The sequence below is a fragment of the Stegodyphus dumicola genome, chromosome 4, assembly GCF_044657685.1.
Source record: "Stegodyphus dumicola isolate Sdum_Otavi_A_Nest chromosome 4, ASM4465768v1".
NCBI lineage: Eukaryota > Metazoa > Arthropoda > Arachnida > Araneae > Eresidae > Stegodyphus > Stegodyphus dumicola.
Window position 1 is genome coordinate 212,077,700 of NC_140771.1, and position 26,106 is coordinate 212,103,805.

At 34.1% G+C, this 26,106-nt stretch overlaps 1 protein-coding gene across 2 annotated transcripts in view; it reads right to left on the reverse strand.

Moving 5' to 3' along the window:
- Positions 1 to 25,872, reverse strand: part of LOC118186845 (uncharacterized) — a 68,757-nt gene extending 42,885 nt beyond the window's left edge. Inside the window, exon 1 of one of the 2 annotated variants that reach the window (XM_035357009.2) lies at positions 25,684 to 25,871. In XM_035357009.2, the coding sequence (XP_035212900.1) occupies positions 25,684 to 25,738 (55 nt within the window). In that variant the 5' untranslated portion in view covers positions 25,739 to 25,871. Of the gene's footprint in view, positions 1 to 25,683 lie in introns of both variants that reach the window. The other variant, XM_085815948.1, reaches the window with a different exon arrangement.
- Between the last annotated feature and the right edge of the window lie 234 nt (positions 25,873 to 26,106).

Here is a 26,106-nt window from a genome sequence, read left to right on the forward strand (position 1 = left end):
ACGCAGATTTTCATTATTTAATTTCTTCAAATATAATGCAGGACTCTAACATTTTATGGCAACAGTTTGAAAAGTGAACCGACATTTATCCGTCCGACGCAAAATGCCAAAACGAAAATAATAGTCCTTCGGGATTCAAATCCCTTTGGACTAAAAAAATAAAAAACAAAATCTGAAATGTTTCAGATTTTAAATTACGTCCAAAAGGGCGTTTTTTAACATTTTGTGTGTTACCTTTCTTTATTAAATATCATGTTCTTCGCACTTAAACCATAAGATCCAGTGCAACAGCAATATCGCAAAATAGTTTTAAAACGAGCGTATCTTTAGAATTTCCGATACAGAGACTCACGCGCTGGAGATATGTTTTTTCTGCACAACGTTGCCACTGCTCGCTTTTAAATAGTTGAGTTTGTTACTCAAAAATTCGTTAAAGTTTTACAAAATATGAAATCGATAATAAAACAAATTCCAAATTTCAAATTTGGGATTCCAGATGCCCATATTCGTAGTAGGATTACGTCATTCAAAAATTCGATTGTTCTATGTACCGTTGTTTTATCACAATACGAGAAATATACATACATTTATGCAGATTTTTCATTATTTAATTTCTTCAAATATAATGCAGGACTCTAACATTTTGTGGCAACAGTTTGAAAAGTGAACCGACATTTATGAGTCCGACGCAAAATGCCAAAACGAAAGCAATAGTCCTTCGGGACTCAAGTCCCTTTGGACTAAAAAAAAAAACCATTGAATAGCAGAAACTTGACATTGCGCAGAACTTAGCACTGCGCATACTGCCGTTTTCCCATGTACTCGGCGATCTTTTCGCTTAAAAATACAGTATACTCTCACCCATTCGCCGTTCATCGTTCGCATACTCGTTGATTTTGCTCTCAAAGTTTTTTTTCCTCCATAAATTCGGCAATTTTGCGAATTTCTTAGCCCATTTTTTTTAGCAGAAAAATGCTCACTTTCACTCTAACAGGTAAATAATTTAAAAATAACAATGCCAGTTAGAAGCTTTCGTTTCTCCTTGCTACTAATTGGCTGCAGACGACGTAACGTCACAAGCATCTTCGTGCGCGAGAGGACAAATAGTTCTCTCTCTCAGTCGGTCGCCGGCAGGTTGCAAAGAATACCGGAAAGATGGTGCATTTAATTATGGCAAAGCATACTAGAGCTATCTGCCTACGGGAAGGGATGCCTTCGTGGAGGACTTTCTACGGGAAATTGGCTCGTATACACGTTACACATGGGGAAAACCACGAAAACACCCATGCAGCCAGCCCGTTCGCGGGATTCAAGCCTCGGACCGAACTACCAGTGTTCAGCAACTTTACCGCTCGGCCGCTGGTGGGCCGAATACCGGAAAGAATTCGAGAGGATAACTACATCACCTAAAGCTGTAATCCCACCTCCAAAAGATGGTGATTCCCCGCAACTTAAAAAAAAATGACGGAAATAAGCAGATGAATCTCTCAAAACCGCTTTACAGCGAAAAATTGAAGATAAAGATCGAGCCATTCCCTGATAAAGCCAACGAAGCTCTTGATTACTTACTTCCTCAGAACTATCGTCTCACAAGTAGAAAGGATACTTGCAGCGAAATCTACAGCAGAAAAGTTATTAGCTGGATTTAACGCTGCCACGACACTGATAAAACTCGCAGAATCTGATGATTAATTCAGCGCAGTGCTTTGTCAGCCGGCAAACTCCATCAACCCATTACGATAAAACTGCACCAATAAATGGCGGGTTTTCGGGATTCGTGGGAAGGGAAGGAGCGTAACCCCGCGAATAACGGGGAGGGGATACTGTATTAGGTAATCGCATAAATTTGGCAATACACACATTGTTATTTTCCCATGTACACAAGAAAAACATAGAGAGAGAATTGCATGAATCACGGTATCAGCGCACAAATTCAATCCTTTACGAAATACAATTTCAGGGAATGCAAATTTTTGCATTGTTAGATAAAATGCGATATTTCTGAAGAAATTCAAAGCTTTCTTTTTTGTCAGCCGGCGAACTCCATCAACACCCATTACAGTTCCTTCGAAGAAAAAATGCACAAACTCATCAGACACTAATCAGAACAAGCATAGCCAGAAAAATGACTGTCGATTTTGAATAACCTCACAACAAAACGACGAACACTTCTGAAGCATTGGATAACTCTAAAGAGCGAAAACTAGCCAGTTGCATATCGGCTACATAGGCTCAAGCTGTTTCCAAAGGAAATTTTCCCTGAAGTTTACGAAAAGATAAAATTAATAACGAAATAAAACAACAATATGTATGTATATATATATATATATATATATATATATATGTATATATATATATATATATATATATATAATTATATTTAAACAAATTTAAATTTTAACAAACATGTATATACGTAAAAAAGTAAATTTAAAGTTAAAATAATTAAAAAATGTGCAAAAATATAAAAGATTTAATTTTCGAACTAATCTACAATATCATTTAAATTCAGATAGCATAAGTAAATCAAGTGCAAAACCAAACCCAAATTGAAATTAATCTAAAAATTTTTTTTAAAAATGCATAAGTGAATGAGTGTTGAGCAGGCAGGAGACAGACTTATCAAGGGGAAGTTGCCTCCAAATCTAACTCTCCAAACATTCAATTCGTGTTTCGTATGATAATAATAAATGATATTTTAGATTATTAGATAATTATTATTAGATTATATTAATAATTATTAGATTATTAGATAATTTGTTTAAATTTAAATTTCATTCCTTGCAGCAACGGCGCTAAGAATTAATTAAATTTGTATTTAAATTAAATTTATTTAAATTCAATTCATTCTTATGAAACAATTTATATATATATATAAAAGAAAATCTGAAAGGTTTCAAATTTTAAATTACGTCCAAAGGGGCGTTTTTTAAACATTTTGTGTGTTACCTTTATTTATTAAATATCATGTTCTTCGCACTTAAACCAACCATAAAATTCAGTTCAAGAGCAATATCGCAAAATAATTTTAAATTGAGCATATATTTAGAATTTCCGATACAGTTTCAAGCGCTGGAGATAAAAATGTTTTTATTGTACAACGTTGCCATTGCTCGCTTTGAAATCCTTGAGTTTGTTAATCAAAAATTCGTTAAAGTTTTACAAAATATGAAATCGATAATAAAACAAATTTCAAATTTGGGCTTTCAGATGCCGATATTCGCAGCAGGATTACGTCATTCAAAATTTGATGGCTCTAGGTACCGTTGTTTTATCACAAAGCGAGAAACATACATACATTTATGCAAATTCTTCATTATTTAATTTCTTCAAATATAATACAGGACGAATAATATTTGGTGCCAACAGTCTGAAAAGTAAAACGGACATTCAGAGCGATTCGACACAAAATCGCAAAACGAAAACAATAGTCCCTCAGGGACAAAGCCCCTTCGGACTAATAAATCCCCCATTCTAATATCGTTGGTTTATTTCTTTGATTTACTGATCTACGAAATGCTGCAGATACTGGGATTTTCTAATGTTAGGGTATTAAGAAAAACCTAACATTAGAAATCAGCATTAAAACTGTAACTGTGCCGTGGAATGTAGGCAGAAACAATGCAGTGACTATACTCCCGCTGCATTTTTTCTACGGTAAAAGCTTACAGATAGGCTACAATTCTTAAGCGGCCTTCAGCAATATCCAAAGTATGAAAGAAATTTTTTAAAATACTCAAGAAAGACAAGAGATATAACAACAAAATTTATTTAGTAGATAACATGTTGACCAAGTATCAAATGATAAAATTTATAGACTTCTGTGAAGTGTGGTTCCTTCCAGAATCAGAAGCCAGAGTAGCCGCCATTGTTGAAGATCACCGCTGCCATACGCCTCGGCATTGATTCAAAGAGACTTTGGATGTGTTCTTGGGGTACAGCAGACCAAGCAGCTTCTACACGTTGCCAAAGTTGATCTGGTGTGGCAGCTTGGGATGTAATCTGGGTCAATCGTTCGGCAACCATATACCACATGTTTTCTATCGGCGAAGATCCGGAGTTCGCTACAAAGCCTGGTATCAAAAGTTTATGCACCTTGTCAGCATAAGACAATCGAAAGAGATGTACATAGTCTACAAGGTATGTCCTGAAAGTAATGTCAGTAAATCTATTAAAAATCATTTATTGAATTTATGGTTTAAGTGTTGTAAAATCTTCAAAAAAATCTCCTTTTGCGTCAATACATCGGCTCCAGCGGGATTTCCAGCTCTCAAATGCGTTGCAGTAGTCCTCTTCCGGAATATCCTTTAATGCTGCGGTGCAAGCTGCTTTGATCCCGTCCACTGTCCCCAAATGCTTGCCTTTCAGGGGTGTTTTGAGGCGTGAAAACAGAAAATAGTCGGGAAAAGCATCTGGAAGTTGCACCACGATTATGCGCCGGCCCACAGTGCCTTTATCGTCACAGACTATCTGGTCAAAGTAGGGGTGCCAACGATCCCCCAGCCCCCGTACAGCCCGTACCTGGCTCCGCCCCCTCGACTTTTTTCTGTAGATTTTTTACTAGACTTACTGACATTACTTTCAGGACAGACAGGCTGCTTTGAGTGTTTAAATACATGCAACTGTAAGTATTAGAAATCACAGCATACGTAGTTAATTACATCACACATAGTGTACCCTTAAAAAGCATCTTAAGAACCATGACCAGAAAGAACGTCTTTGGATTTCCCTAGCGTTCGAAATAAATGAATAAAGTAATGGCGTGAGGGGGTTTTCATTTACGAGGATTAAGTATCCCTTGGAAGGAAAAAAACAAAACACACGCACGCACACGCACAATCTGAAAGCTTTCAGATTTTACAGTTTCGTCTGTTACCTTTATTTATTAAATATCATGTTCGGCGAACTTAAACCATAAAATTCAATTCAACAACAATATTGAAAAATAATTTTAAAATGAGCATATCTTTAGAATTTTCGATACACAGTCTCAAGCGCTGGAGAATCCCCCGCCCGCACAGTGTTGCCATGGCTCGCTTTGAAATCCTTGAGTTTGTTAATCAAAGATTCGTTTAAGTGTTACAAAATATGAAATCTATTATAAAACAAATTCCGGCTTCGAGATGCCCATATTCAGTGGATAATTACGTTATACAAAATTTGATGGCTCTCGGTAACATTGTTTTATCCCAATGCGAGAAACATACATACATTCATGCTGATTCTTCATTATTTAATTTCTTTAAATATAATGCAGGGCTCTAATATATGGTGGCAATATATGGTTAAAAAGTGATACGCCGTTTATAGTGATTTAACGCAAAATGCCAAAACGAAATTAATAGCCCATGTGGGCTTAAAAAAAAAAACAAAAAACTCTAAGATGACCACTCATGCCTCAGATGATTTTATTTCTCAGGGGAGTTAATATATACTAAAAGTTAAAAGGGAGAAATCCCACCTGGAAGAATTACACAGATTCGGGGCGGGGGGATGTGGTCAGCCTTTTATTTACCACTTACGTATTTAATTTTATAAAACCACTTTTATTCAAGTTTTGGTACTTATCAACATTTTATAAATAAAATAAAAAAATCATCTAAATTTAAACAAATATCTATCTATATATATATGTATTTTTCGACTTTGGAAAGGAAGGGGGGTGATCATCTAGCAATGGTGAAAGGGGTACATGGGGCAAGTTGAGAACCATTGATATATATTAAATCAAAGTTTATAAATATATAAATAAATAAAAACATTTCTGCCCTTAATTTAAAAAAAGGGGGAGAAGCAAAATATACGTTTTAAGTCTACATATCATTTGAACTGTAAAATAGTCAGCTTTGAAAATACGGGTATGTTTATTTAATGCTAGTACAAATGGGAACACATGACGAAAATGTTTTTGGTGATTCTCTTGTTTCTTTTGGAAATATAATATCCCAAATAATATGGCAGTCAGGCGACTGAAATCATAATATACACTGCGATACGGCTAGCTAATCACCGCTTTATCATAAAGCGGCTTCGTAGGGGCTTTATTAATTAAAGTGACGCAGCACCACGACAGCCGTCAGGAAAGATAAATAGTAAAATAATAAACTGATAATTAATATTAAATAAAACGTAAACATCTAAATGTAAAAAAATCAATTATTTTATGGAAAAGTAATTAAATAATAAAATAAAACATCAGATATCGTCAGATCTGGGGCTTCAGCTGGAATTACAATTTTATTCAAAAACTAAGAAGTACTGGAGCCAGGATCAGATGGGCTATCGCTGAATTTAAAGGTAGAATATAAAATGTTTTATACTACTACAAAGGGTTAGTACAACATAACTCACTATTTTCAGCTTAACCAAAGACACGCCCCCCCCCAAAAAAAAAAACAAGAGCGCTAATAACGTGACCGTGCAAAGAACCTTCGAAACAGAAATTAGCATACAGAGACTCTTTAGCTCAAACTCTCACTGACCACGATCCTCTGCCCTTATAAAGCAGTCAAGCAAAATGTGTGATGGGAAAAGCACTCCAAAATCCAAGGATGGATCTGTAAATTGAGAACAAACATAAAATTCTATAAAAGTGACTATTTTCATCCTCCTTTTCAGTTACATAGGCCTCAAGTGCTCTTTTCTGAGGGAAGCCCCTTTAGCTGTTACTTTATCTGTTTCGGTATGACGGCGGGGGCTTTTCTTTCCTTAAACGTCCCAGCTTCCAACCATGGGTTTGTTTTCCAAGAAAAGAGAGATATGCATTTAGAAAATAAAATCGATTTTTAAGCCTTTACTTACTGCTAGAATAAAATGTTATGAAGATCAAAAGAACTTCCTGCTGAAACCACTACTTGCGTGAACTTCAACAAAACGGCATCTTAAGCCTAGACTACTGTAGAAGCTCCGACATGATCCTAGACCCGCTCACCAAACCGCTAGGCAAGCCTGTGTTCGAAAACTTTGAAAATCGCTGCAAATGGTAATGCTGTCGATTAAGTAGAGGTGTTGGTATGCAGTGATGAACAGATGCCAATAGGGCCAGAAAAAAATGCAATCTGAGTGCACTACGGAAAAATTAACTGCGTGACTCGCTTTTCCTCCTTCATGTAAGGACAGTGTTAAAACTCTGTCATAATGACTAATTACTAAACGCTCTTTTGATATATTACGAAAAATTCTAATAAATCTCATTCTTTTATTAATATGTGAAAAATAAATGTGTTCGTTTGCAATTTTCGTGTAAAACCTTTTGGATTTCTCCTCTTACTAAACTATGCCGAATGCTGGGCTCTACCGAGGAAACAATATAAGAGAAATTATTCTATTCCTTTGATAATTTGTTGTAGAAATATTTACAACATGTTGTACCAACGCCATTCTGTTAATAAAACCTTTTTCCCCTCGTTCCGTACCATATGCGTCCCCCCCCTTTTTTTTTTTTTTTTTTTTTGCTACCATACTTTCCGCATTCTTTAAATGCTACACTGTATTTCTGCAGTATGAATTTCATGTCTCGGAATCGGAAGAATTCTTAAGTTGTGCGCACTATGTATTTACGCTATTGTCAATTTTGGGTAGACTATAAAAACGAATCTTCAAGTTAACTTTCGTATTTTCAAGCAGCTGGATAAATGCCCTATGCTGGCGTATAACTGAGGCTTTAAAGCTACTTCGATGGTTTTCAGCATAAAAATTTGGAACAGATAATCGTAAGTCCATAATGTAGGAACAGTAACCTAAAAAATTTGGCAGTGTTCTGCCATAGCGTCAAGGTGATTTAAGAGCCTAGTGAAATAACTTTGTTCGAAGCCAATTAGAAGAGATGGAAAGCATTGGTTGAAAGAAGTACAAAACTTTCATAGTAAACTAGTGTCTGGGAAAGGCCATTTCTGGCTTTTTCATAACCACACAAATTTAGGAGAAATATCTAAAACATCAGTGGTAGGAGAGACGAAAGATAGTAAAACACAGAAAAGCATAATTATAAATAAATAAAATAATGGTAAATAATTAAACAACGAACTACAGTGGGTGCAAAAAGTATTTGCACACATACATTTTTGTTCACAATTTATAAGAAAATGCATTAATAAATACAAAAATTGGCATTTAAAAAATAGAATAAGCCTATTCATTTAAATTAATTACAAAAAATACAATAATATTAATAAAAAACATTTTTTGCAACAATATTAAAATAGCTTATGTCAAAAAAGTATTTGCACACTCAACTCAACTCTAGCAAATTTGCATTTTATGCTATTACTTGACAGTCATCCCGCAGTAAATAATATATGTAAGACGACTATAAAAGGAGGTGTTGTCGAAACGTTATCAGTTGATTGCCGATTCAAATTGTAATGGCACCTAAGAAATCTGAATTGTCGATTTCATTGCGAGAAATTTTTTTTTTTCTCTACGTGAAAATGGCCTAAGTTATCAAGAAATAGGTAAAAAAGTAAATATTTGCTTCTCTACTATTTGGTATGTTATAAAGAAAGAGGATCTACATCAAATAACTTGCGCTCTGGACGCCCAAAGAAACTTTCACTGCGAATGAAGCGAAAAATCATAAGAGAAGCATAAAAAAATCCATTTGTTAGTGCAATTACTTTAGCCAATGATGTCGCTTCAACATCTGGAGTTCAAATCTGTGCCCAAAGTGTTCGAAATGTCCTGCACGATGCACACATTTATGGGAGATCACAAAGGAAAAAACCTCTCCTAACTGAACGAAACAGACTGAAGAGACTTGAATTCGCTAAGGAATATATCAATAAGCCAATAGATTTTTGTAAAAATGTCATATTCTCCGACGAGAGTGAGTTCAATATCTTTAAATCAGATCGCAGAAAATTAGTTTGGAGAAAACCTTGTGCTGCTTTTCATACCAAAAATATGTTACCTACAGTTAAACATGGAGGAGGTTCTGTTATGATTTGGGGTTGCATGGCTAGCAAAGGAATTGGTAATTTGTGTTTCATTGATGGGAATATGACAGCTCGAACCTATATTGATGTGTTGCGAGATAACTTGCCACAAAGTGCAATAAAATTGGGTATCAGTAATTCGTACTATTTTCAGCAAGACAATGATCCCAAGCACACTGCCGGTATAACTCGTATGTGGTTGCTTTATAATGTACCCAGAAAACTTGCCGCTCCACCACAATCACCAGACTTAAATCCTTTGGGAAATCTGTGGAGTTTTTTGGATTTAAAAATAAGAAAAAGGAAGATTTCAAGCAAATCTGCCCTTAAACAAGCCCTTATTGAAGGGTGACCGAATACTGAGCCTACTGTTACAGAAAATTTAATTAAATCAATGCCAGCAAGATTACAAGCAGTAATAGATGCTAAAGGCATGCATACTAAATATTAGTTATTTGAAATATGCTTATATATTTTATTTCTTTTGTATTCATGCAGGTGTGCAAATACTTTTTTGATACGAGATATTTTAATTTTGTTACAAAAAAAAGCATTGTTATTTATATTATTGTAATTTTTCTGTTTGTTTTGGATGATTAAACTTATTCTGATTTGGCAATACCAATTTTTTTATTTCTTAATGCTTCTTTTTATGAATTGCAAACAAAAATGTAGGTGTGCAAATACTTTTTTTACCCACTGTATATATAAAAGTTAACGTAATTTTTTTTTGCAAAAACCTAAATATCCTTCGATGCAGTATTAAATAACTTTCACAGCTATTTTCTCTGTATACACCGGAAATAATACTGCGGCGCATTATGAGCAAAGCGCGGCTATACATCACTTCTTCCTAACCTCAGTACTGATATATTAAAGAAATAGTATACTTTCGATAAATTTAAGCTACTGGCGAATGATGAAACGACGCTCCACGTAGGAATTGCCCCTTTTTTTAGCTACTAACTATTTACTATTTTGCTGAAAATATTTCACTTTTGAATAATCTGTTTTATGCAATAAACGCATCGGTATCCAATTTTATCTAAAAAAAGAGTGGATGCTTTTAGCGAAGTGAAGTTCACACATATTTCTTGGGATCAAAGCTCCACATATGTGCACGAGTCTTAAAAGTCTAAAAGGTGTTAGTTCAGTTTTAGAAGGGTCGGTTCAGTTTTGCGGTTAGTCAGCACAGCTAATCTTAAGAGGTAGATTAGCCATATTAAGTATTACAGGAAACTGCTTGATTTTCTGCAGAAGATGAAAAAACATGGTACTTCCATCCTGGAAAAAGATCTAAAAACTGTTGTTTCCATACTAACCTGAGGGAAGCTTCCAAGTCAAATGTAACATGAGTTTGGCATTTATTAAAACTATAGAAAGAGTTATTCTAAAAAGGTTCCATAACTACTGAATCATTCATACTTAGCAACTGCAACATAATGATTCATCATAGCGAAATTCTTCACTTTGCAAATGATGGATTACGCTTGGATTTGGCAAATCTTGCAGATGGACGTCGCTTTTTCACCTCAGTGGGGTAGTGACTAGGAAAAATATTACATAAGGGGGATTCAAAAGCAGAAGATAGCACATAAAATTTCTATGTAACGTGAATGCACCATCATTGCACTGTTGTGACGCGAATGCACCATCACTGCACTGTTGTGACGCGAATGCACCATCATTGCACACACCTTCTTCGACAAGAAATCGCCTAGAGGTTCTATCAAAATGCTCCGTGACTGGCTCATGTCATTAAACATTTCATTTGCGATACACAAGCTCTAACAGCACGGAATCACAGAAAGTAGATATTCTTGTGTAACAGCACTCTGCCACCTAACTTCACGCGTGTTAAATAATTATTGCGATAATATTTTATCGGGCTACAGTTTGCATGAACACTGTTTGTCGACAGTTTGCGCAAAGCTCAATTCGATTATCAGAACCGTTAGGTTCTGGCTTTTGGAAACATGTTAACCCGATTACCATGATAATACCATAAATTCATTGGAGTTTGAAAATTCTATTATTAAGTTAATACCGTAGCAACATTCCACTTGACACGCTACGAACAACTGATGAAAAAGGAATAATTTGCATTTAACAAACTGCAGGAAATAATGAACACAGCTTAGTCTATTCACAATAGCTTTCTTTTCAAAGTATTTTAAATATACTTAAATTCTGATTATCTACGGTGAATTTATGCCAAGAATCTTCAGACCGTAAAAATGGTTATCTATGACAAAAATCTTCAGACACTAAATTCACGAGAATTTTCGGTTTTTACTGCTGTTTAAGTATTCGGCAGAAAGACTTTAATCTTTATGAAAATCTAGAGTACTACAGAAGGTCTAATTAAAGGAAGTTGCCGCCTCAGAATTTCATATCCTTAAAACCCGGATGTTTCAAGAGAATGCGTTTTCCTGTGTGATTTTTATATGATTACGTAACTCTTACTTTCTACAACGTTCATAAAATTTTTGCTTGGATTTTTGATAAACACATTTACGTGTTGGTCATGTTTTCACTCCCAAAACTCATTATCGACGCTTCATACTTAGAATCTACATAATCTGGAAAAAAGAATACTGTTACAGGTTGTAAAACGATTTATATCAATTTAAATTTAACTATTAACTCACCTATGATTTTCAACTTATGTTTTCGTTTTACTTTTTCTTGTTGTTGAATTGAAACACCGGTTGCTAATTTTTAATATTAGTAAAATGTAGTGCTATACTTACTTGTTTTTTGTTAGCAATGCGAATTTTAAGCCACATTTAACTGAATAAAAATAGTTGTTAATTTTTGTTCTTATCGTATTCATTCATCTGGAGAACTTACTGTTCATCTGCGTGATTTAAAAAGCATATCCTTAACATTTTCTTTGTTGCGGTTATTTATATTTTTCTGGCGTCGGCAACAGGATTTTTCTTCCGATTCGAAGAAATATTTCAAGCAGCAAGAGGATTTAAGAAATAGGACTTATATATCGCCAAAGAAATTGATGCGAGATTACCTCAAAGATCACAACAGCAACACTGAAAGGAATTATTTTTTAGAGTAAGCAGTATTTGGAAGATCTGCAGTTTTTTTACAAATTTTTTTATAACGACTGTCAGTGAACGGAGACAGAAAGAAGAGGAGAGACGAATAGAATATAAACAAATAGACTATGAAGACAAGGACGAAAACAAATACAATATGAAGAAAAAGCAAAGATAAAACAAATAGAATACCAAGAAGGGCAAAAGATAAAGCAACAAAAATTCTGGAATTGGCGCCAATTCATACAAAAATGGCCAACGGCAACCTGAATCGCAAAACTCTATTACTCTCACCGGTTCTAAAAAGAAATTTAACCTACCGAAATTAAAGTTTAGGCAGTTTAGCGGTGACGTTAAGAATTGGTTATTTTTTTTTTTTTTAAATCGAATCCAACAGATTCATAATGAAGAAGTCATTGTTCCTGAAATTCAATTTCTTTGCCCTTGTTCTGTACTGTAAATGGATAGAAAGCACGAGAAGTCTAGAAAGCTTCCCGCCAAGAGGAGCCAACTATACCAAAGCAGTTGCTTAGTAAAAAAAACTCGGCTTGGAAGAGATGAACTTTTGGTGGCGGTTCATGTGAAAACTGAATGTTTCTATTAAAAGTTGTAAAATTCATAATTTCGGTTTAGAAACATGTGAAAATCTCAATGATATCTCTGTATGATAAACCCGAATCGCAACTTAAGAGTATTTGAGACACTGGGAGTGACTACTGATAAATGTGCTTCTGTACGCTATCCTATGGCTGAAACTTGTTTTCAAGAAGAATTTCTGAAGCATACAGAACTGCTTCTTCCGAAACCTCAACTGACGCCTACAGAACAGTTGACTAATTTAATGTCCTTCCTTGAGGCCGACACTGAAGGGGAAGAACGAATAAACTTCGTCAAGGCTGGTTTTGTTCTGTGTTCAACTGAAAATTACCAATTTTTAAGAAAACAGGAGGGCATTTGACCACAGGAAGAGTGCCTACAGCTCCCAATTTACTCACTACAGCTTCAAAGGATGTGAAGAAAGCATACACTTTTGTTCATGCTCTCGCGCTCAGACTGTTTTTCTGCTCAAAAAGATGAGTTCAGCTGAGAAGCAGATATTTTAAGAGATAAACAGTGTTCTTCGCATGCTTGACGACTGGATATCCAATTCATAAGTGCAAAGTGTTTCTGAAATGTGTAGTATGTGGTAAAAAAACATGCCACTTATGTGTGAAACTCTAGACGCTAGACATAGGGAATCACATAAGAGTGATCGAAAATGGGCGAGTTCTGAAATTAGCATATTTAACATCAATTATGGCCCAAAGGTGTTTCTTCAGACCATGAAAATAAAGATAGTATCAGATAGTAAGGAAATCCTTATTACAGCAATCCTAGATTCATGATCCAAAAAACATACATTTTTAAAAAGTCAGGTGGATGAGGGAAAAAAAAAACTTTTAGGAACCCTTTATTTAGAGGACTTAATTCTGAAAAGTGTGAACATACATATTATAAAATAAGATTAAGAAACACAGAAAATAATATAACTTTTAACATGGAAATCTTGGACCAGTTCTCTATATGTGATAATATTGCACCTGTTAATTTATGTTCATGGATCAAAAGAGCTTCAAGAAATGAAGACAGCATTGTGAGATGTGGGTAATAAATTACAACCTGTTCAAGTGCTCCCTGAAGCTGGCGTAATAGGAAAATTTATGACAGGTCAGCGTAAAATATTGACCTGTGGACTTGTAGCCATGAAAACTTTACTTGGCTGGACTTTATTAGGAAAAGTACTGACAGAAAGATATTTTTAACCAATGCTATGCTGGTAACTAACTTCCATTTTAGCAAAAGAAATGGATATTTCTGAAATGTATAAATTAGATTTCTTAGGGATACAAGATCCTTCAGAACAGAAAACTAAAGGAGAACCTTATGAGGCCTCAATGGAACATTTTTTGACTGTCAAAGCTGATGAAAATGAACCTCTTCTGGTTAGTTTATCATGTTTGGTGTTTACTTAGCCGCATTTAGGGTTTTCCGCGCCCAGGGGCAAATGGAGAATTTGCGCCCTTTTCTGTGTTTCATTCTAAATGGTGTAACATCAATTTGGCGCGCTCTCGATGCTGCGCCCGAGGACAGATGGCTCCCCTTGCCCCATCCTAGCTACGCTACTGTACCAGAGAATTTTAATTTAACACTAAAGGGACAAGTGACCATTCGTAATCTTAATATTGAGAACTTACATGAAGAATACTGAGAAGTCTTCAAAGAATAGGAAAGAGAAGGCATCATGAAGAGGTTACGAAAGAAATGAAGTCATCTTATCACTATTTGCCCCATCGACATTGGGAAAGGACAACAGCACCACTAAGATTAGATCTGTGTTTAATGCCTCTTCTAAACAAAAGGAAAGTATCAGTTTCAATGATAGCACTGAAAAGGGTTTGAATTTGATAGAATTGATTCTTTCCACAATGACAAGGTTTCGCTTATATAAATTTGGTATAACAGCTGAAATATACAAAGCGTTTTTCCAAATAAGTCTGTATAAAAAAGAGATGTTCCATGATTTCTATGTTAGAGTAAGATGGAAAACTCAACCATTATCATCATCGCAGAGTTGTCTTTGGTGTTTTATGTAGTCCGTTCTTGCTTTGGTTAATCATCCGTCATCATTCGGGACGGAAACTAGGTGAAGCCATGAAAGGAAATGAAAAATATCCTGAAGATATTACCCGACAACTGATATTCAGCTTCTGTGTGGATAATTGCTTCACTAACATCAAAGCTGAATCAGAGTTGAGGCAATTTATTGAAGCTGCCACTGAAATTATGGCTGTAAAAAAAAACTTGTCTTAAGACGGTGGGAGTACACTACCCCATCTGAAACATTAGTAAGTCCAATAAACATTCTAGGAATGATGTGGAACAGACATGGTGATAACTCTTTTCATAAATATCCCTGGAAGCAGCGAACGTAGTTATCACAAAAAGAAATATTTTAACTGCTCCACAGAAAGCTTTTGATCCTCTAGGTGCTTCACAGATGTTATTCGAAACTCTGGCTGCAAAATTTGTGGAAATCTAAAATTGGTTGGGACGAAGAAGTTGATATAAAAACCCGTCAAGATTTACTGTTTGCGGCATGTAAAGGTGCCAAGATGGTTCAACTCTGTTAAAATGACTCGAGCACGTTTCGTTATATTTTTTCAGTAATGCGAGTAAACTTGCTTATTCCACGGTAGTCTTTCTGCGCGTTGGTAATGAAAGCACTGCTCATGTACAACTGGTACACAGTAAAACTAGAACTGGTCCTTGTGATAAAAAGAAAACAACGATTGCTTAGATTAGAAGTCTGTCTCAAGCATGTAGACACATACCTGGATCTTTGAATCCTATGGACATGCCAAGTGAAGATTATTCAGCGCAGTTCTGCAAATCGAAATGATAGGACAGTCCCAGCTTGTTGCAACTCCCACTCCTTGAATGACCAGTTAACGATACAGAGATAGATATCAATGAAGAAGTAATTAAAGAGAAAAGAAGAGCAACCGTGTCTCCCGTTGTGCATATTTCACATTTTCCCACCTATACTAGAAATATCAGAGGAATGGCATGAACTCTATTCTACGTTTTCTCCATAATATTTCGCACGAAAACAAGTTAAAAGGTAATTTGAGGTATGAAGAATTAAAATAAGCGGAAGTTTTGATTTTCACGTCCAATGCAGTTACAGACTTTTCACGGCAAGAAATTCTTATTAAATTGCAAGCATTTTGAGTTGAAGAAAAGCTTCTGAGAACAAAAAAAAAAAAAAAAAAAGACATTGAAGAAAAGGAGGATTTCAGATTCTTAGTTCTCTTACCTGCCTGTGGTGTCGTACTGAAATTAATCCGTGAACAGCATGGAAAAGCAATGCACGCAGGTTCTTCAATCTTATTTGCCAGGCTTAAGAAGAGGTTTATTCTTAAAACTAAAAATTAGTAAAACTAGTTCTTTCTACATAAGTAACGTGCAAACGTTAAGAGATTTAAACCCGTGGAAGTTCTCTTCGCTCCGCTGCCTACAGAAAAAGCTACACAGAGTTCGAGTTATTCGGTGCAGGCCGTCTCTGAGGTATCTGGTGTGGATTATGCTGGTTCTCCCTAATAAAGTCCAACCAAGTCGAACGGTAAAACTTAGAATGTTTTATTTACTTGCGCCGTATACCGTGTGGTTCATGTTGTATTAGTCCAGTCACTCACTACAGATGCTTACATTTAAGAGAATTCAATGAGAGATGAGGCACGATTTTAATTCTTTACTCTGATAACGCCAAGAACTTTGCAAGAACAATTAGTGCGTTCGGAACAAGATAGCCGTGCAATCAACCGCTTAGAAAATCACTTGCAAAATTATTCCACCCACAGCAGCATGGTGGGGTGGGTATTGGAAGCGGATGGTAAAAAAGCTCAAGGAACTTCTGCGTTGGGTATTAGGAAAATCCACAGTAAATTACGAAGAGCCCAGCACGATAATGTGTGACGGTGAGTCGGTAATAAATGTTAGACCGCTGACCTACATACAAGATGATCCAAATGAATTGGTACCATTGACACCCGGAATGTTTATTCATGGAGGCAGCAATAACGAAACTTCACATCTTGGCAGTGTAGACCGATCTTCCTTGATAAAACGCATAAAGTACTTACAGAAGTTCAGTGAAATTCTTAGGCAAAGACTTAGAAATGAGTATCTTGTTCTTTTAGTCCCAGAAGGGAGTAAGAAGAAATTATGTTTTAAACGTTGGTGATATTATTCTAATTGGGCATAATCATTGTTTGGCCTCTTTGAATAATTTTAGAGGTCTATCCAGGAAAAGACGGTGTTTGAAAGTTGCAAGAGAAAGAACCTACAGCGGTGAAAGAATACGTCCTTTTTCAAAGACTTTTATCCATTAGAGGTATCGGCGAAAACTGATGTTGATGTCTTGAAGACTTCTAGAAAAAGTGACATTTTATTTACTCGTTTGGAAGGAAATTCTTAAAGATAACTCCTCTTCCTCGGGGAAAATAGGGGAAAAAAAGTCCCACAAATTTAAAAGAATTAGACCGGTCCTCTTTTAGGACCAAAGGTACAATTTTTGGAATAATCTTTTAAAATACAAATTTTATTGCATGAATACCTGAAGTTCTATTTCCTGTAAAAAACAGTGATCGTCAACAATATACCTTTGAAGAACTATTTTCTTTCTTTTTATGTAATCAATTTCTTTCACAATAAGTTTCTCTTTATTTTAGAATTTTCAGAAATAATATATACTCAGGTGTGGCACTAGAGCAGGTGTAGCGAAATTTTTAAAATTCACGGAAACACCCAGCAATACAATTTAGAAATGGCAAAATTCTTAGAATTTACAACAGGGACTGGAATGCAGAATTTAGGACCCAAATTGATTGAAACCAGGCGGCGAAATTCTTAGCAAAGGCCCTATGTACGATGCACAGAGACATACAAGATAAATCTTAAATCGTCATTGTTTAAATTTTCGATGTCTTTATATGAGAAATTTTTTTTTTCTAGAGATACCTGCCCATGTGACACGATTAGAATTATTTTTCTTGCGATTTTCTAAGCTTGGTTCAAGACAAAAGAAGAGAAAACAAAGAGAAGATAAATATACCAAGTGAATCTTGCCTTCGAATCCTTCTAAACCATCAGAGATGCAAAGTCTAAAATCGCAAAGGAAAATTATCGCCACCAATTCTATAAAAGCAAAAAGCCAGAAGGTTTAAAAAAAAAAAAAAAAAAAAAAAGTTCCGGAGAAGAAAAATGGAAAATGCATTTTACAGAGGAAACTAAACAATGTTCCAATTTCTGCAGCCAAAAGCTGTAGAATTCGCTATTATGCTAGGAGGAAATTTTGGGCCAATTAACGGATGTCTCACAAGATAAAAAAGAGAGAAATAACATAGTGTATCAGCAACAACATGGCCAGAAGCAAAGGACAGATAATCATTCTGCTGAGAAATGGATAAAAGGCGTTTTACCCGGGCTTCTAAAAGAATACAAGTCTTACTAAATTTATAGCACAGATGAAACTGATCTGTTTCACACAGCGTTACTGGAGGTAACGTTAATGTTTAAATGTGAAACAGTAGCTGGTTTTAAAAAAATTAAAGAACAAGTTACTGTATTATTAACGTGCAATGTAGATGCAACAATTAAAAAAAAAAACGCCGGTTGTTATAGAAAAGCGTAGAAAACGTCGATGTTTAAATAGAGTCAATAATTTAACTTATCATAATGACAAGACTTCATGGAAGAAAACAGTATCTTTACTGATTTCCTTATGAAATGGGACACAGAACAAAAAAAACGAAAAAATAGCTTTATTGTTAAATAACTGTGCTGCACATCTCTCTAATTTGTACATAATTACATAGCTCTTTTGTTTTTGCTAAAAAAATTCTGCTTTATGGCATTTATTAGCTTGTTTAAATTTTATAATAAAAAATATTTGAAAATCCCAAAAATGAAAGATAAAATTGTTTTGAAACATGACAGATGGAAAAAAAATTAATTTAATATTACTTTCTTAAAAAACAAAACTTTAATATTATGTTGTTCTTTTCACATCATAACAACATGCTTATATTCGTTAAAAAATTGTCATGAATTTTTCAGCAAATAAAAGTTTTTGTTGACAAATTGATCTTATAATCGCCAAACTTGGTAACGCACAAAATAACAATTCATACTATAGCAAAAAGGGAAAAAGATTATTTTTGCACAATAAAAAGAATGAATTTAAATAAGGCGATAAAAAAAAACCATTAAAAAAAATATATTTTGCATGCAAAATATCAAAAACAATACAGTTTTTTTTAAAAATTCATGGCAATTGGCATAGATAGTGAATCTGAACAAGTGAGCAAAACTTTAGTGGGTGATAGAAGGCAGAGCTATAGGAAAATATTTGTCATAGAATGTATGGTCGTAATGCAAGTGGTAAGAAGTTATAAGGGTAATTTTCCACTGCCATATTTAAAGAATTAACACAAAAACAAAAGGTGATACTTCAGAAAACATTTTATTACCAGGAATGTCATTGATGTATGTGCTCAAAGAAATTACCCAAAAGACCTTCCGCAAGCTGTAATGCAGGCTTTCCACCTGCGGGATAGGGATCAACACACATTTGCAAAGACACGTGTCATTTCCCGAACCGCGATCCTGGCGACTAGATCCATATGGGTTTCAACAGGGCACTTGTAGATTTGCTTTTTCATATGGCTCCACAGAAAAAGTCTAAACACAAGAGATCCAGTGATCTTGGTGGACAAGCTATAGGACAACATCCACCAATGCATCGCCTTGGAAATTTCCTGATTCTTATAACCAGTCCAGTCATCCTATCGGCAATCCACGGTAGAAGTTGCTATTAGGTGCGAGGACTGATGCTTTATACCATATACAATGCCACCCAGCAGCTCGCAGTTTGCATTTTGACCATACATTCTATGATGAATACTGTTTGTATAGCTGCCTTCTATGACTCCCTAACGTTTTGCCCACTTGTTCAGATTCACCCTGCATATACTTTAAATTTTGCTAGAAGCTATAATTTGATGGAAATATTGTCTCAACAACCAAACCATTGTTGAATTGAAAAAAAAAAAAAAAAAAAAAAAGGTTTGGTTTGTCTCAACAACCAAACTTTTTCTTTTCTTTTTTCTAAATTTTACTTTACTCACTTTTCTCCAAAGGAATGCTCTATCTCAGCGTTTCCCAAACACTGTGTTACCCAGCACTGGGTAATGAAAGGAAAACACTGGGCTGCAGTTAACGAAATTACTAACCTTACATATTATAGTCAGTCAATAAATCATGTCCAGATTAGAAAATTTAATGCCTTCATAGATCACACATGATACCAAAACTCATTGCTTATTAATTTGTTTCTTAGTTTAATAATTATTTTAATGTTATCTGGGGTACCACCTAAACTTGATTAAGTATGGCAGTAGATCCAATTTATATTTTTGTATGAAAACAACAACACCGAGTCTGTGATTACAGTGGGAAAACATTGCTAAGGTCTACTGCCAAATTCTAGTCAACTTTTGGTGGTGACACAGATTTATTTGCACTCTTAATGACTATTTATTAGTCTTGATTCAGACACCGTTCAGACATTTGTGCTTATATACTATTAATTATAATATTATATCATATTTAGTTACCAATGAATAAATGGTTAATAAAACAACAATGCACCAGTTATAACTGATAAACAATCAAATGATATCCCAAAAGAAACAATTTTTGCTAACAATCCTAACAATAAACAATTAAGTGACATTCAACAAAGCACGAGTTCCAAGAATGGCACTTAAGAAATGGGCCACATCAGGTGTGTCATTGTAAAATAAGAAAAAACACAAACTTTACAGTATTCTGCCGATTATATGAAATTTTGTTTCATGAAAGATGCTGGTGAAAAACCATTGTGTTTTGTTTGTTATATGGCTTTACAAATGAGTCTATGAGAAATTAAAGCTAAAGCAGTACCTGGTTTGGCATATTTGATTTCGTGAAAGACTTTCTAAGAGAAATTGGCTCACATACATGTTACACATGGGGAAAACCAAGAAAACGCTCATGCAGTCAGCCCATTCACGGGATTCGAACCTCAGAACCTACCAGTATTAGCAGCAATTCAAGGTAAAGAATCCAAACAATTAGTTGACAGATTTCTTTAAAATAGGAAGAAAGAATTAATACATAGAAAACAGACAATGTTTTTAAATTTTTCTCAGAGGGCTTTGTCTGATAACCTAGTTATGGCTTCATATAAAATATCCCAAATGGTTGAGCAAAATGGATATCCCCATACAATTTTCGAAAAGTTAGTAGTACTTGCACTGATAATGTTGGCATCTTGTACACGTAATAAAAAAAAAGCAGAACCAGATAAATATATTGTCTCTTTCGACACTTTCACTTCGACAGGGGTACTCTACCAAAATCTTCAAAAAGAGTCACAGTTACCTGTTGCTACCTTAAGATTTTAAAGTAAATAATCCTATAATTTAACTGGAAGAAGCTGACTTTTTAAGAAGCAAAATATTTCAGATCAGCAGGAAACAGGCAATCTGCCATTTTAATGAACAATGGAATTACAATGTTCATTAGTTTATTTATAAGCATGAAACACTTGTGCCAAATTAATATATTTGATGCTTTTTTTTATTCCAAATCTGGTTGATGAATAAACATAATAAAGTGCTTTTGCATGAGCATCACAGACTTTAAACATCATATGTTAATTGTACGACTGCCCAGCTCCACATCAACTTCATCAAAAAGTATCTGAAGAAGGTAATAAAGAGCTCTGGATTCCTTTTTTAACAACCATTAACCTACTGAGATGGCTTTTGAATTTATATATTACCATTTTTGGTTAACATATATTTAAGGGTGCCCACTGAATTATTGCCAAGTTGTTGTTTCATGTATGGTAACCTGAATAGTTGAATGTTATGAAAACTCTATTATGATGTGATTGGTTGCATTATTGTGGTGAATTTGACTGACGAGAAAGTATCAGTTGGATGTCAGTGGGGAAGTACGTTGCGTATTGTGTGCTGTGCATCGTAAAATGGCTGTTGGTGGCAAAGTGGGTGTTTGGTGGCATAGAACGAGACCGCAGAAGTGTTTTTGGTAAAAGTATAGTTTAGGGTACCCCTTGGCGATTTTTGGTGGTACATGGATACCGATTTTACAATTCTTTGACTCGTTATTTTGGCTTGCGAAGCGGCAATTTTTTCGCCAAACATCACCGCTACACAAAGCCAAAATAACAAGACAAACAATTGCATAAACTCGGTATCCATATACACATTGACTTATTTTCACTTTAAAAAAATTCTCTAATTGCACAAAAATGGAATTGTGCACTCCTTTGACTTTATCCATGTACACGTCAACCTAGTTTCACTTAAAAAAAAAAACCTGAATTGCACAAAAATGGCATTGTGCACTCTTTTAACTTTATACATGTACACGTCGACCTATTTTCACTTTAAAAAAATCCAAGAATTGCACAAACTTGCATTGCGCACTCCTTTTACTTTGTCCATGTATACATCGATATATTTTCATTTAAAAAGTCAAAGGAGCACCAAATTCTAAAATATAGGCAAACAAAAAATACATAAGCTCAATAAAATACATTTTAAACCAAACAATAAAAGAACATAAAAAAGGAAAAACATGTTATACATTTAAGCACTACTAAAAGCAAATATTCACTTACCATGATTTTTGAATTCGCTTTGTACACCCAGAGCCACGTAAAAATCAAAATATCAATCATACTCAAATGACGTTTTTTCAAACCAGGTACTCTTTCTGATCGAATGCTTCACATCTTCAGTAACCATCTAAACCTTTCTTCCTACAAACCCATTCAAATCCATCTAAATGGTTTTTACGTTCGACTAGACGCATACCCTTCCTACATACAGGAGACTTATAACAGCTACTAAGTAAACTTTCATTTACACAGCAGTCAATTAAAGCTCTTTTCCCCTTTTGCTCCAAATCACAAAGAAAATTCAAATTAATCTTAGTACATTCGGCCATTTTTCAGTCTAAAGAATCAAACCAACACACACCACAAAAACGCTTACAAAACATCCCATGATTCAAAATTTCCCAGAATCATGCATCCGATATTACGTCACAATAGGGTTTCCATAACATTCAACTACTCAGGCTACCATAAATGAAACAACAACTTGGCGATAAATCAAAGAACAACTTCATCATAATACAAGGGGTACCTTAACCCCTTAACTGCCGCGGGCGTATATATACGCCTTGCTCAGCCGATGCGTTAACTGCCCCAGATGCGCAGCCGATGCGTTAACTTTGCGAATAATTTTAGGTGTAGCAGCGCAAAGCAAATGATAGCAGTTTGGAAGGATGTATATATACGCCTGGGGCAGTTAACGCATCGGCTGAGCAAGGCGTATATATACGCCCGCGGCAGTTAAGGGGTTAAAATCTACTCTACCCGTGGTTTTTTTTTTAAAGTGATTGAGGACAGAAGAAAAGAAATTTTGTTGGATATAATTCAATGGAATTATACGTGCCCTGTTTGTATAAAGGAAATGTATGTGGTCGAACATAAAGATTGTTCAAATGGCTTTGAACGGGTTTGTTGCAAGAAAGCTACAAATGCTCACCACACAAAGTGTTCCATTAGAAAGGGAACATGGTTTTACGAAAAGTTTTTGGATGCTATTAAGAAATTTTGTGTGCCACGGACTGAAGACATGGAAATTTCTAAATAAGGTAAGTGGATATTTCCTTTCTATAGTGTTTAGATGCTATAATAAGAATTTCCTTTTTTATATTATTTCATTGTTTGATTTAAAATGCAGTTTATCAAGATTATATATTTTTTGTTTGCCTCTAGTATAGAATTGGGTGGTCCTTTGATTTTTTAAGTGAAAATAAATCGATGTGCATATACACAAAGTCGAGGGAGTGCGCAATGCTGAATTTGTACAATTCTCTTAAGTTTTCTTACATTCTGTTATGTGATGAATTTCACATGAACTGTTTCAGTCATGTAAATTAACATAAACTGAATATACTCTTGATAAATTGTGAAAATATCAAGTATATCAATATGTCACAATGCATTTTATATTTATTATGCAAAACAGTAGCATACATAAACTTTTCAATAGCTATTTTTCATATAATGTTCAATAAGTGTTTATTTATTTACCTGTCCCAAATAGATTCATCAGCTTAATATATTTATATATTCTTTTAAAAAGAAAACAATGTTATCCTCTGCTTATTTATTTATTTTAATACAAGCTCATAAATACAAATAATAATATTTAATCAATATAATTTGTGAGTGGCAATAATATTTAATTTCAGCTAATTGTTATTCTTTGAATTTATATACTATTAGAATGTGGGATCTCTTGACTTGCTTGGTAGAATTTTATGCTGTAAATAAAAACATCCTTATTTGAGAATTTTGGATGCATAATGTTTCTTTATTAAAGAAATTCTTTATTAAAACCTCCATGGAGCCTGGAGCTCCAAGGCAAGTTTAGCTATATAGTTTACCAGAAAATTCGATAAATTTTCAGATTGCACCTTACAATCATTTTGAGAAGTTCTTTTATAAATAAATAAAATTTTAAAAATAAACATAAATACTACAAAAGTTGCAAACACAATTTGATCAAAATTTAATGTATTAAATAAATAATTTACCATACCATAATGTTCCACAGCTTACTTAAATGAGATTGTGCCATACAATTTTAATTTTATTATAAACTAACTACATTTATCACAAAACTTGGATTGAACTACTTAATTTAGTAAAGCATATAAGAATACCTTGCTAGGAAGTTTCATTGAAATTCTGATCAGCAGCCTCTAAGGAAATACATAGCATAAAAAAAAAAGCTTCCTATTGATTTATTATTATGCAATAAATATTATAAGAGTTCATTTATTAACTGAATTACATAAAACAAAGTTTGTTATGAAATTCTGAATCTTTCAACTCTAAACTGAGCAGATTCCGATTCCCTAATTTACAGCCTAGTACATTTTAAGGATGCATCACATAGAGTTAAGAGAATTTATTAAATTAAAAAATTTCTGGCACATCAGTTTTATAAAAACTGATTAATACAATGAAATATTACATTTGCCCTTAGTATTTTTGAAAATAATTTCAGCAGCTTATGCCTTTGCATATAATATCTTGATAATACACATGCATAACACTGACTACAGAAAGGCTACTTTTCATTTTAAGGCATTAACTAAAGATATTATTTGTATAAAGTCTTATAAAGATGCATATCATACTATCTGAAATCCATATTTGAATCATAATCATTACAACTGAAATATATATTTAAATACACTAGTCAAAGCATGCAAAATCTGTTGAAAATTTACTTGTATTAAACCCTTAAATAGTTTTGTGATTAAAACTACTTCATGAGAACAGTTAAGAATATCTGAAATATTATGGATTTGATTATAATGAGCAGTCTTGTTTAACATACAGCATAATACAGTCATGTTTGTTTATTTTTTAAGACTAAACTAAAGATAGCAAGTTATTAATTTAATATCAAATTGAAATTTGCATGCAAAAATAAGCTTCTCAAAAATACATCCCAAGAAGCAAATCAGCAAATATGAAAATTTTATTTCTCGACATTTTCATAGCAATACTCGTATACTCGTCATTTTTAGCTTTATTTCCAAAAATTCAAAAATCGTTCGAGACTAAGTTAATACAATATGAAATTAATTAACTCTTCAATGCCAATAATTTACTTCAAGCTAAAAATGCAAGATTTTCTGCCCTTCCGAAAACTGACATTTCTATACATAAACAATTTAAATAAAAATGCAACGCATAAACAAATTTTAGAGGAACACAACTACTCAGTAAAAATGACATTAATTAATAATTGCTGAATGCTTCCCTAAAATGCGTCTTTTAAGTAATCAAGAAAATGAAGTATTAAAATTAGAATAATTATTTCTCAGCAGAATTTTCAACTATTGACAGTAATTACCAGAATTTAAAAGAAAAAATGTATATATCCGGTACTCATTTTAAAATACTCTTTAAATAAACTACAGGGAGTACTTACCACCAAGAATAAGGACACGATATTTCGATGCAGCATCTTGCTCAGAATTTGCCATGTTAAACCACTATTAAAAATTATCACGCCGGTATATTGCAATACAATATCAACAAAACAAAAACTCGAAAAAATATTTCGTGGGAAAATTAACGAGTCTGCAAACTACACCCAATGCCTTCCCAGGAGAACGATAGCAGCGCCATCTTCAACTGAAAAATTCATAAAACGTTCAATATTTTTTCTGACACTTCAGGACACATTATTCTGAGCTTTTTGGGACACCTTTCTTTTGAGAATTATAATGCTATAATTAATGCATCATAAGCACAAATTAGATATTTTTGAATAATACCTGCACTTGAAACATATAACCTCGAAGAGGAAAATTTCGTCTGCTACGAATCACTGAAAAAAAAACTAGAAGTG